General features: G+C 40.1%; 2 protein-coding genes across 6 annotated transcripts in view; one reads left to right on the top strand and one right to left on the bottom strand.

The window, feature by feature from the left end:
* DOP1A (DOP1 leucine zipper like protein A) overlaps positions 1-13,129 on the bottom strand; it is a 307,594-nt gene that overhangs the window by 67,707 nt on the left and 226,758 nt on the right. For 4 of the 5 annotated variants that reach the window (XM_056565964.1, XM_056565963.1, XM_056565968.1 and 1 more), the window contains 3 exons: positions 3,264-3,454; positions 995-1,176; positions 736-906 (listed from right to left, as the gene is read on the bottom strand). In XM_056565964.1, the coding sequence (XP_056421939.1) occupies positions 736-906; positions 995-1,176; positions 3,264-3,401 (491 nt within the window). In that variant the 5' untranslated portion in view covers positions 3,402-3,454. Of the gene's footprint in view, positions 1-735; positions 907-994; positions 1,177-3,263; positions 3,455-7,294; positions 7,405-13,129 lie in introns of those variants that run through there. The other variant, XM_056565965.1, reaches the window with a different exon arrangement.
* Positions 7,599-13,129, top strand: part of UBE3D (ubiquitin protein ligase E3D) — a 194,972-nt gene continuing 189,441 nt past the window's right edge. Inside the window, exon 1 of the transcript XR_008891266.1 lies at positions 7,599-7,750. The gene's annotated coding sequence lies outside the window, so the exon portion shown is untranslated. The remainder of the gene's footprint in view (positions 7,751-13,129) is intronic.

Here is a 13,129-nt window from a genome sequence, read left to right as displayed (position 1 = left end):
CATATTAGAACAATCAGCAATTTATAATTGACTCTATTACATGAAGATACATGTCACAGCTTACACACACAGTGGGCTTATTTTTCATGATTTAATAAAAAAAAAAAATATATATATATATATATATATGACCAACATAATTTTCTTTTATATTTCCACCTGGCATCACATGAAGACTTTTAAAAAAAACATCCCACTAATATAATAATAAATGACTTTAAAAAATTGTATTTTATAATTTTTTTTTTATATAAAACAGTAGAGAATATGTGTGTGGTCATAAGGTCTATCAAGTTTAACCTATATCTCTATTGTGTCCCTACAATGTTGATTCAGAGGCTGATGCCACTTGCCCCATAGCAGAGGAAAAAAAAATTCCTGACTCCAAATATGGCACTCAGAATAAATCCTTGGATCAATATCCTGTCCCAATAGATCTAGGATATTAAAAATAAACTAAAAGTTGAACCAAATCCAGTTGGTTATAGAGAAAAGTTGAGTCAAATGACCAGCCACCTTGCGATCATGTGATGGGTGGTACCAATGGAGGCAGCGGCGGTAACAGTCTTTACTGTATACACATGCATAAGCCCCGTATATAGTGAATGGGAAGGCAAAAATACTAAAACAATGTTTCTGGAGTCCTTGTGGGTGTCAGGCTTCCCAAATGTACATGATTGTTCCTGCAGCCATTACTTTACAGCACTGCCGTAAAGAGTTTTTGATGGTCCTTACCTGTCATAATATTCTGAACCCTCCTCCAAGCCAGGAAGAATACCAGTGAGCAGTCCTTGCAGGCCAGGTTTTAAGGTCTTGCCCAGAGGTAGGTAATACATCTCATATAGACTAAGTAACACTGGCTTCACAGACATTGCAGCATTTGTAAGCAGAGGGAAAAGGCCAGCACTACAGAGAAAGGCAGACAACATAAAAATTAAATACTCAAAATCATACAATGTGGCATGTGGTTATCCTATCGTTACTAGGCTCCTACCTGTACAGAAAAAGGTCTTTTGCCAATCGCTTTGGTCCAATGATTTTGAAAATGATTTCGTAGGTTTCTAGAGCTTTCCTGTGGACACCCCCTGGCAATGCCGGATGGAGACATTGTGCCAGCCGTTTTCCTATAGTTAACTTCTTAGGGACAACTTGATACTTTGCATTATTTTGCAAGACCTGTCACCAGAACACAAGTGTCATTTTACTTACATCACAGTCTTTTACAAGAAGGACATTGCAACACACATTCTATAACCCTCCTTTATTTCTATAGTGAATATTTAGTCTGGTAGGAAGTAGAGGCCACACATTGCCCGCGTGGGCTCAAGAGTTCTTTTAATCAACTGATCAGTGGGGTTCTGACTCCTAGCACACTAGCTGATCTAGTATTGATGGCCTATCCTAAGGAGAGGTCATCAGCATTATAGCTCTGGAAAACTCATTTAAAGGGGTATTCCGGCTTTATATATCTTATCCCCTATCCAAAGGATAGGAGATAAGATGTATGATTACAGGGGTCCCGCCGCTTGGGACCCCCGCGATCTTGGTGCAGCCCCTGGCGTTCTGTGCCGGGCGCTGCCTCGGAGACGGGGATGTGACATCACGACCACGCCCCATAGTGACACCACGCCCCTCCATTCATGTCTATGATAGGGGTGTAAATAAGCAAATGGCTTCTGGGCATAACCTTTATAGTTCATTCTAGCTACATAACCTAGGTAAGTACAGCCCATGTCCTCTTTATCATGGCCTGTCTACTTGCTTCCATCTGTCAACCCAGTTTGACTGATAGATAAAGAGGACATGGATTGGACTTGGGCTCTTGCTAAGCTGGGAAAAACCCTCTAAGTTTTTGAGCCTTTTTTTTACTTTAAAAACCCGTCAGTCTTGGAGGGCGTGACGCTCAGCGTATCACAGGTGCTCAGCTCTTAATAAACCTGCTGCATTTCGGATACTAGGGATCGACCAATATTGATTTTTTAGGGCCGATACCGATAATCTGTGAACTTTGAGGCAGATAGCCGATAACTTATACCGATATTCCGGTTTACCTGTTCCCGGGGTCCGCAGTACTTCTGGCTCTGGTGGCATCCTGAGCTTTCCCTGTGCGCATTGACGGTGATGTCACGTTGAAGACGTCACTCGTCATTGCGCAGCGCACAGCAACAGCGCAGGACGCCGCAGAAGCCAGAAGTAGCACGGACCCCGGGAACAGGTAATTATAAAACCGGGGATGAGGGAGGCAATGAGGCAACTGCGGTGGTGGTCTCTGGCCGGGGGGGGGGGAACGACGACATTATTGTCATGGTAATTGCCGATACAGATAATGTCCAAAATTGCGAATATCGGCCGATAATATCGGCCAAACCGATAATCGGTCGATCCCTATCGGATACTCAAAAAATTTTTATCTATGAAAGCTATGAGCAGGTCCAGATTTGTGACAAAACTGGCACCATTTTCTGGTTTTAGTATGGATAAATCTGTCCCCTTCCTGTACTCTGTGCCCACTTATCAAATATAAAAGTTTTTACATTTAAAAGTGCTCATGGTGGGGAAAGAATAAAAACACTTGTACTCCCCTCTGCCAATCCCACGTCTCAGTGACTGATTGAGGGGACATTTCTTATGTGTCAAGACGCAAACAGGAAGCTCTTGGCAGCAGGGACCAGCAGATGGCGAGTACCAGTGTTTTTATTTTTCATCACTAGTGGTGGCATACTACATGACCGAATTCCATGCTTCACTTGCACAAGGAGAAAAGGCAAAGAAAGAAAGGAATGTGTGTGGGTTGGATGTGGTTTTTGCCTTTGCAACCATATGGGCAGCCAAATATAATCTTCCCAGAGAGATAAGGCCATTAAGATAATGTCATATGGGCGTCCTCTGCCAATAGTCACAGTATATAAAGTCATATGTAACGGCAGGGCAGTAGGTCGTAGGGAGCCCCTGGACGGGGCTCCCTACGACCTACTGCCCTGCCGTTATACCCGTCCATGTATAGCCACCTACGTTGACTGGAATAAAGAACACAGCATTGGAATTGTGGTGAGTGATCCGTGTCTTTACTTCATACTTCTTCCATGAGTGTATATGAAGTGACTACTTAGCGTGAGCACCACCACCGGCGTGCTGATGTGAATAGCGCAGACTGACTGACCGCATGGATTGAGAACCTGTTGACCCCGAGCAGTGCCAGGTGAACCTCTATTTGCTTACAGTATATAAAGTGTCCTCAATGTCCACAGTACTGGCACACTTACCTTGTTCAGCTTCCCAAGAGCAGATATGAGATCGGCCCATTCACTGGAATACTCAAAGTTCTTCAGCGCCTTGTCCACGGCTGCCACATAGTTTCTATATTTGGAGTCACTCAGTAACTCCACTTCTTCAGTGTTCATTCTCCCTCCTTTATCCACTAGAGACCAGCTCTATAATCAGCAGAAACCATCACCTGAAATGACATACATAAAACCCTAAGACCAAGTCCTGCTGTACTAGGGGCTGACAGACTGCACATCTATTAACACTGACACACAGCAATACTATACTCTGTAAGGGAACTGAGAGTTTTCTCCCCTCAGATAGTCTACGCAGCAGTAGACAATAGAGTACCTCATGCAGAGCTGACCTTTTCATCACAGGTAATGTACACTGAACTGTAAGCGCACATTTAAAGCGTACCCGTCAGATCCAGCAAAAAATTTTTTTTTTTTAAATATATCACCGAGTACCTAATCCTGACCATGTACATCTAATTTTTAGGTGTCTAGCACCTTTATTTATTTTGTTATTACACTTTTAATTTAGCTCACTAGTATGAATTCCTCTCAAAGGGAGGGGGCGTGGCCTCACTGTACAGGTCTCCGCCCCTTCCTCAGTATGCCGTCTGCTCACATCTCCCCTAGCATTAGCAATACTACAACTCCCAGCATGTCCTCACTGACAGTAGTGGAAACACAAGCTGACAGTGGGAGGATTTTTCCTCCAGCTGTGAGCCCTGCGCTGACAGCTGTCAATCAAGGAAGTGTGTCCATGACATAGGTGATGATGCATGGACACAGCAGGACTAGTATGTGTCCAAGCATGCAGGGGGGCAGTTGTTTGACTGGCTTTTTCAGTATGAAATACTGGAAATTTTCTAATGAAAGCAATTGCAAAGCCTATTGGTTATACATGCTTTACAGCATATCAAAAGTTTTTGTATCTGACAGTGCCCATTTAAGGATTCTGTCAGGATTTGGGTCTGAATCCTGAAAGAATCCACAGAAGACATGTGAAGAGATCTAAGAAGAATAAGGAAAGTGCTGCCCATTCTGAAGTCCAAAAATGTTGATTATTGCACAGACTGTGCACAGAAAAGCGGATCAGCTCCACTGACTTACAATGGGGCCATTCTATGTGTGGATCCACCAGTTAATCTGTCGGCAGCAGTCAGAGCTTCTACAATAGATCTGTCTCTGGCTAGAATCTACTGGAGAGGAGATATAGCTGGGATGGCGGGGTCTGACTGTTTGGACACCCAGTAATAGCCATGCTCAGTCTCCATTTGCGCTATAGACTTTGGATGGACTGACAGGGCATATTCACATTTCTCCTGCAGTTGCATGGACTTTATCCATCCCCATTATGGTGATCAGTACAGACCCCAGCAGTCAGATCCCCACTTTCTTCTAGTCAGAATGCCCCTTTAAAGCCTTGCGCACCATGACAGAATTATGAATCCTAGTTTCTGAAATCTGTATTATGGTAACCGCAGCTTGCCATGGGCTCATAACCTACCTGTTTCAGGCAGCATTTGTCACTGAATAGTTTATTATACATTCCAGGTATCACTGCATTTGCCATTGCAGAAAAAAGGGCGTTCCTAAAAGGAGCAATAATTTGCCTAAATTCTTACGGCATGCAGAAATTTTTGGCAAAGAAAGCTGTCAAACTTGTCCAGCAGCCATACCGTGAAGGGAATAAGGGAAGCCTGGCTAATACGGCTAGTAAGAGGCAACAAATAATCTGCACCATTTTTGGGATGTGTTCTAGGACAAAGTAGATAAAAAAGCTGTGTGACAACAATAGAGCCAACATTATACCTCCCATAGGGTCATCCAACCTATGCGCTCTGAGAAGTAGGAAATCTGGGTAACCATATCCCATCAAATCCTATAGGCAGCTCCATGGTTTTTACGGCCTCTCCCGTGCTACCACTATACTTTATTTTAGACACCTCAGAGCTGTCAGTCCTAGATGTATACTTACTGCAGCAGGAGACTCATTCTATGAGCAGCCAAGGGACCTTTGTACACAGTCTGGTTACTGAAGACATTGTCCCTTGATATCACAGACTCTAATTTAGGGTTAGTCTAGATACTCGTAGGAGAACAATGGAAACCATGACCTCCAATACACCAGAAATCAGTCGTATCTTTATAGCAGCTGAATGCGGGCCATGGATGGAAATTCTTTAATGGCTGTACACAATATTAATAAAGTCAAGTAGTGACCACAACAAACAAGTGACTTTAAGGTGTCACATAACCCAAAGTTTTTAACCCCTTAAAGGGGTACTCCGCCCCTGGCATCTTATCCCCTATCCAAAGGATAGGGGATAAGATGTTACATCGCCGTGGTCCCGCTGCTGGGGAACCCCAGGATTGCCGCTGCAGCACGCCGTCATTACTGCACAGAGCGAGTTCGCTCTGTGCGTAATGACAGGCGATACAGGGGCCGGAGCAGCGTGACGTCATGGCTCCGCCCCTCATGACATCACGGCCCATCCCCTTAATGCAAGTCTATGGCAGGGGGCGTGACGACCGCCACGCCCCCTCCCATAGACTTGTATTGACGGGGCGGGCCATGACGTCACGAGGGGCGGAGCCGTGACATAACGATGCTCTGGCCCCTGTATTGCCCATCATTACGTGCAGAGCGATCTCGCTCTGTGCAGTAATGATAGTGGGGTGCTGCAGCAGCGATCCCCGGGGTCCCCAGCAGCGGGACCCCGGCGATTTAACATCTTATCCATTATCTTTTGGATAGGGGATAAGATGTCTAGGGGCGGAGTACCCCTTTAAGGACTCCATTTTTGCACTTTCGTTTTTTCCTCCTTACCTTTAAAAAAATCATAATTCTTTCAGTTTTGCACCTAAAAATCCATATGATGGCTTATTTTTTGTGCCACCAATTCCACTTTGTAATGACATCAGTCATTTTACCCAGAAATCTACAGCGAAACGGAAAAAAAAATCATTGTGCGACAAAATTGAAGAAAAAACTATTTTGAAAATTTTCCGTTTCTACGTAGCAAATTTTTCAGTAAAAATGACACCTTCTCTTTATTCTGTAGGTCCATATGGTTAAAATGATCCCCTACTTATATAGGTTTGATTTTGTTGCACTTCTGGAAAAAATCATAACTACATGCAGGAAAATGTATACGTTTAAAATTGTCATCTTCTGACCCCTATAACTTTAAAATTTTTCCGCGTACGGGCAGCTATGAGGGCTAATTTTTTTGTGCCGTGATCTGAAGTTTTTAGCGGTATCATTTTTGTATTGATCAGACTATTTCATAGTTTTTTATACATTTTTTCATGATATAAAAAGTGACCAAAAATACGCTACTTTGGAATTTTTTTTGCGTGTACGCCATTGACTGTGCGGTTTAATTAATTATATATTTTTATAATTCCGACATTTCTGCACACAGCAATACCACATATGTTTATTTTTATTTACACAGTTTTTTTTTAAATGGGAAAAGGGGGGTGATTCAAACTTTTATTAGGGAAGGGGTTAAATGATCTTTATTAACTTTTTTTTACCACTGTTTTTTTGCAATGTTATAGCTCCCATAGGGACCTATAACACTGCACACACTGATCTTTTACATTGATCACTGGTTTCTCATAGGAAACCAGTGATCAATGATTCTGCCGTTTGACTGCTCATGCCTGGATCTCAGTAGGGACTCTCCTTGTGTCTGCCAGCTGTTCAGGATGCCGCGATTTTGCAGCGGCGGTCCTGAACAGCCCTCTGAGCTAACCATCATTAGTTTACTTTCACTTTAGATGTGGTGATCAACTTTGAACACCGCGTCTAAATGGTTAATAACGCGCGGCACCGCGATCAGTGCCACCCGCTATTAGCCACGGGCCGGGCCCAACCCGCTATGACGCGGGGCCACGCCGTGGCCACGCGTTATAGAAAGGGAGCGGACTCGGCTTACAGGTACGCCCTGCGTCCTTAAGGGGTTAAAAGTGAGTCAGGGTGCTATAAAAATATAAAAACCCATACTCACCTACACTGATTCCTCTGTTCTGACAGTTTCCGATCCCCACTGCTGCTTATTGGGACACATTGAAGGAGATTTATCAAAACCTGCCCAGAGGAAAAGTTGCCCAGTTGCCCATAGCAACCAATCAGATCGCTTCTTTCATTTTGCAGAGGCCTTTTTAAAAATGAAAGACGCAAGCTGATTGGTTGCTATGGGCAACTTTCCTTGTAGTAAGTGCAGTGACTGAAGGAGGGCAAAATTGGGGGGAGGGGGCACCACTGTAGAAAACAATTTGCTGAGCTGGCAGTTCTGGCATAAACAATCCACCACAGGATTTCATTGGAGAGCAGAGGGGACAGCAGCAGCGGGAGATCCGGTGCAAACATACTATTAACTTAGGACAAAAACTGACAAAAGAAGCTAAAATCTCAGAGAGTGGAAGCGGAAGCAGCATTAACCAGTTTACCTACAGAAGCTATAGTATGGTAGCACTAAAAAGGTTTCCTTTTTTCAGTTTTTTTCTTAAAGGGGTACTCCGGTGAAAAACTTTTTTTTTTTTTTTTTTTAATTAACTGGTGCCAGTAAGTTAAACAGATTTGTAAATTACTTCTATTAAAAAATCTTAATCCTTCTGTACTTATTAGCTGCTGAATACTACAGCGGAAATTCTTTTCTGTTTGAAACACAGAGCTGTCTGCTGACATCATGAGCGCAGTGCTCTCTGCTGACATCTCTGTCCATTTTAGGAACTCATGATGTCAGCAGACAGCTCTTTGTTTCAAACAGAAAAGAATTTCCGCTGTAGTATTCAGCAGCTAATAAGTACAGAAGGATTAAGATTTTTTAATAGAAGTAATTTACAAATCTGTTTAACTTTCTGGCACCACACCAGTTGAGTTAAAAAAAAAAAAAAAAAAAAAAGTTTTCCACCGAAGTACCCCTTTAAGTGTATAATACAACACAATAGTCCAGCTTTATCAATCTTCCTGAACCAAAACTGTTTGGTTTTGCCCATAACAACCAAAAACAGCTCAGCTTTCATATCTTAAAGGGGTACTCCGCTGCTCAGCATTTGGAACAAACTGTTCCGAACGCTGGAGCCAGGAGCTTGTGACGTCGTAGCCCTGCAACCTTAATGCAAGTTTATGGGAGGGGGCATGACAGCGGAGTACCCCTTTAACAAGCTCTGGTAAAATGACCAGTGATTGGTTGGTATAGACAAAATATAAATCTATATATCTAGGCCAATATGAAGTATAATGTAAATGAACTGTAGCCATCATATAATGTAGTGGGAATGGAGCTCTCTGAAGCTTGTCTATATATTTCTATTACTTACGTCATAAATGGGTAGAAGGGCCTTGAGCTTTTACTCTTTATTTTTGTACACTAGGGAACTTTACTGTATAACTGCTTGTATTATACAATGTAATACTTACACATTGCAGTGTATTGTGCCGCTCAGCATTATCCTATTAAGCTCTTCTCCAGGTAAGGCCTAATAGGGGCCTAGGGGTACTAATATTTCACACCCAATGGCCTTCATTAGGCCCCAGCTCAAATGACAACTCATTGGCACCAATCAAAATGTAGGGAAAGGAGCAGGGATTCAGGTGACTAAATGACAGGGGGAGCCATACACCTCTCGTTAACCACTTACATGCCATGGTCAATATTGACCAGTGGTTGAACAGCCAGAATTGGAGTTATCATCATCCCAACACCATCTGCATATGGCGCATGTATATGTCAGTATAAATTTTAATTGCTGTATTATCCTATATACAGAGGCTTCCTCGAAGAACAACATGTTTTTTTTATTTTTTTTATTAAAGCCTACGTGTAGCGGATGTCACTGCACAGCCAGATATTGGCACTCATCAGGAAATCCTCTGGATGTATACCTCTGACACTCCAAATGCAGTGTGAATGAACCCTAAGGCTTATGGGTGACACAAATTAGAATAATTCGTATAGCCTTATGGAATGGTCATTTACTGTTCTAGCAAAGATACACTGATGGCCATAAGGACAGCCTATATATGCATTAATGGGACATGTGTCTAGTCCATAAGTCAGTATGACCAGCCAAGGAACAGGAGGTCAAAAAGAATGATAAAAACTATCCAAAAGTAGCAAAACTCTGACTACCTACATTTTCCCAATGAAAATAATAGTAGTTCAAAGCAGAGGTTGAACTTAATAATTTCCAGCATAGGAAATAGGGAGTATTTATAGCCAAGTTGGAGTATAAAATCTATAGTAAGGCTGCATTAACACCACGTCTTGTACATACGGGTGCCGGATACGGCGGGGGGAGGGGCAAACCGGGCGCTTCCGTACCCTGGCCGGATCAGCCCGTGACTCCATTTACTTTAATGATCTGAACGGAGTCAAATGGTGACTCCGGTCGGCTCAGTTTTGACCCGTATCCGGTTTTGGACCAGACCTAAAACCATAGTATTCTACGGTTTTAGGTCTGGTCAGGAAACCGCATAAAGGGTCAAAACTGAGCCGACTGGAGTCACCCATATGTACAAAACGTGGTGTGAATGCAGCCTAATCCAGTTTTATTAGTGCACTGAGCAATGTGAATGTATAAACTACAATGTGAATGTATTATGTTTACGTATACACTGTACCTGTATGTATTATACATAGATATAGTACATATATATATATATATATATATATATGCGCAAGAAGAAACAAGGTCCGGCACTAGGATGCAAGTAAAAACTTCTTATTCTTTTATTTCAAGATTCTGCGGTACAGGGTAGAAAGTCTGACGCGTTTCGCTAAAAAGCTTAATCAGAGACAGTCTACGATTAAGCTTTTTAGCGAAACGCGGCAGACTTTCTACCCTGTACCGCAGAATCTTGAAATAAAAGAATAAGAAGTTTTTAATTGCAACCTAGTGCCGGACCTTGTTTCTTCTTGCACAAGTGAGTAGCCGGAGGCGGTACCGGCCGGTCCACGGCACAGGAGGCGAGTTGGGCGTGCACTGGGTGAGCGACTCACAAACCAGCCTTGATATATATATATATATATATATATATATATATATATATACTGTACCTATATGTATTATACATAGATATACACTGTACATTATGTAAAGATATATGCTATACCTGTATCATTTAGAGTAGATACCACACAGATGTGTATAGTACTTGGAAATATACTGTCCCTGCATGTATTATGTATAAGTATACATTGTTCCTGTGTGTATAATATATAGATATACACTGTACATGATGTATAGGTATATACTGTACATGTGTGTATCATATGAGTAGATACCGTATGTGTGTATAATACTCAAAAATATACTATCCCTGCATGCATTATGTATAGGTATACACTGTACCTGAGTGTAATATATATCTTTATACCCTGTACATTATGTATAGGTATACACTGTACCTGAGTATAATATATATCTTTATACCCTGTACATTATGTATAGGTATACACTGTACCTGAGTATAATGTATATCTTTATACCCTGTACATTATGTATAGGTATACACTGTACGTGAGTGTAATATATATCTTTATACCCTGTACATTATGTATAGGTATACACTGTACCTGAGTGTAATATATATCTTTATACCCTGTACATTATGTATAGGTATACACTGTACCTGAGTATAATGTATATCTTTATACCCTGTACATTATGTATAGGTATACACTGTACCTGAGTATAATGTATATCTTTATACCCTGTACATTATGTATAGGTATACACTGTACCTGAGTGTAATATATATCTTTATACCCTGTACATTATGTATAGGTATACACTGTACCTGAGTGTAATATATATCTTTATACCCTGTACATTATGTATAGGTATACACTGTACCTGAGTATAATGTATATCTTTATACCCTGTACATTATGTATAGGTATACACTGTACCTGAGTATAATGTATATCTTTATACCCTGTACATTATGTATAGGTATATACTGTACCTGTGTGTATCATATAGAAGTAGATACTGTACATGTGTGTAAAATATATCTTTATACCCTGTACATTATGTATAGGTATATACTGTACCTGAGTATAATGTATATCTTTATACCCTGTACATTATGTATAGGTATACACTGTACCTGAGTATAATGTATATCTTTATACCCTGTACATTATGTATAGGTATACACTGTACCTGAGTATAATGTATATCTTTATACCCTGTACATTATGTATAGGTATACACTGTACCTGAGTATAATGTATATCTTTATACCCTGTACATTATGTATAGGTATACACTGCACCTGAGTATAATGTATATCTTTATACCCTGTACATTATGTATAGGTATACACTGTACGTGAGTGTAATATATATCTTTATACCCTGTACATTATGTATAGGTATACACTGCACCTGAGTATAATGTATATCTTTATACCCTGTACATTATGTATAGGTATACACTGTACCTGAGTGTAATATATATCTTTATACCCTGTACATTATGTATAGGTATACACTGCACCTGAGTATAATGTATATCTTTATACCTACCCTGTACATTATGTATAGGTATACACTGTACCTGAGTGTAATATATATCTTTATACCCTGTACATTATGTATAGGTATACACTGTACCTGAGTATAATGTATATCTTTATACCCTGTACATTATGTATAGGTATATACTGTACCTGAGTATAATGTATATCTTTATACCCTGTACATTATGTATAGGTATACACTGTACGTGAGTGTAATATATATCTTTATACCCTGTACATTATGTATAGGTATACACTGTACCTGAGTATAATGTATATCTTTATACCCTGTACATTATGTATAGGTATACACTGTACGTGAGTGTAATATATATCTTTATACCCTGTACATTATGTATAGGTATACACTGTACCTGAGTATAATGTATATCTTTATACCCTGTACATTATGTATAGGTATACACTGTACCTGAGTGTAATATATATCTTTATACCCTGTACATTATGTATAGGTATACACTGTACGTGAGTGTAATATATATCTTTATACCCTGTACATTATGTATAGGTATACACTGCACCTGAGTATAATGTATATCTTTATACCTACCCTGTACATTATGTATAGGTATACACTGTACCTGAGTGTAATATATATCTTTATACCCTGTACATTATGTATAGGTATACACTGTACCTGAGTATAATGTATATCTTTATATATATGCTATACCTGTATCATTTAGAGTAGATACCACACAGATGTGTATAGTACTTGGAAATATACTGTCCCTGCATGTATTATGTATAAGTATACATTGTTCCTGTGTGTATAATATATAGATATACACTGTACATGATGTATAGGTATATACTGTACATGTGTGTATCATATGAGTAGATACCGTATGTGTGTATAATACTCAAAAATATACTATCCCTGCATGCATTATGTATAGGTATACACTGTACCTGAGTGTAATATATATCTTTATACCCTGTACATTATGTATAGGTATACACTGTACCTGAGTATAATGTATATCTTTATACCCTGTACATTATGTATAGGTATACACTGTACCTGAGTGTAATATATATCTTTATACCCTGTACATTATGTATAGGTATACACTGTACCTGAGCATAATGTATATCTTTATACCCTGTACATTATGTATAGGTATATACTGTACCTGTGTGTATCATATAGAAGTAGATACTGTACATGTGTGTAAAATATATCTTTATACCCTGTACATTATGTATAGGTATATACTGTACCTGAGTATAATGTATATCTTTATACCCTGTACATTATGTATAGGTATACACTGTACCTGAGTATAAT

Source organism: Hyla sarda, chromosome 3, assembly GCF_029499605.1.
Source record: "Hyla sarda isolate aHylSar1 chromosome 3, aHylSar1.hap1, whole genome shotgun sequence".
In the NCBI taxonomy this organism is placed as follows: Eukaryota; Metazoa; Chordata; class Amphibia; order Anura; family Hylidae; genus Hyla; species Hyla sarda.
This window is presented reverse-complemented; position numbering and strand designations above follow the sequence as displayed.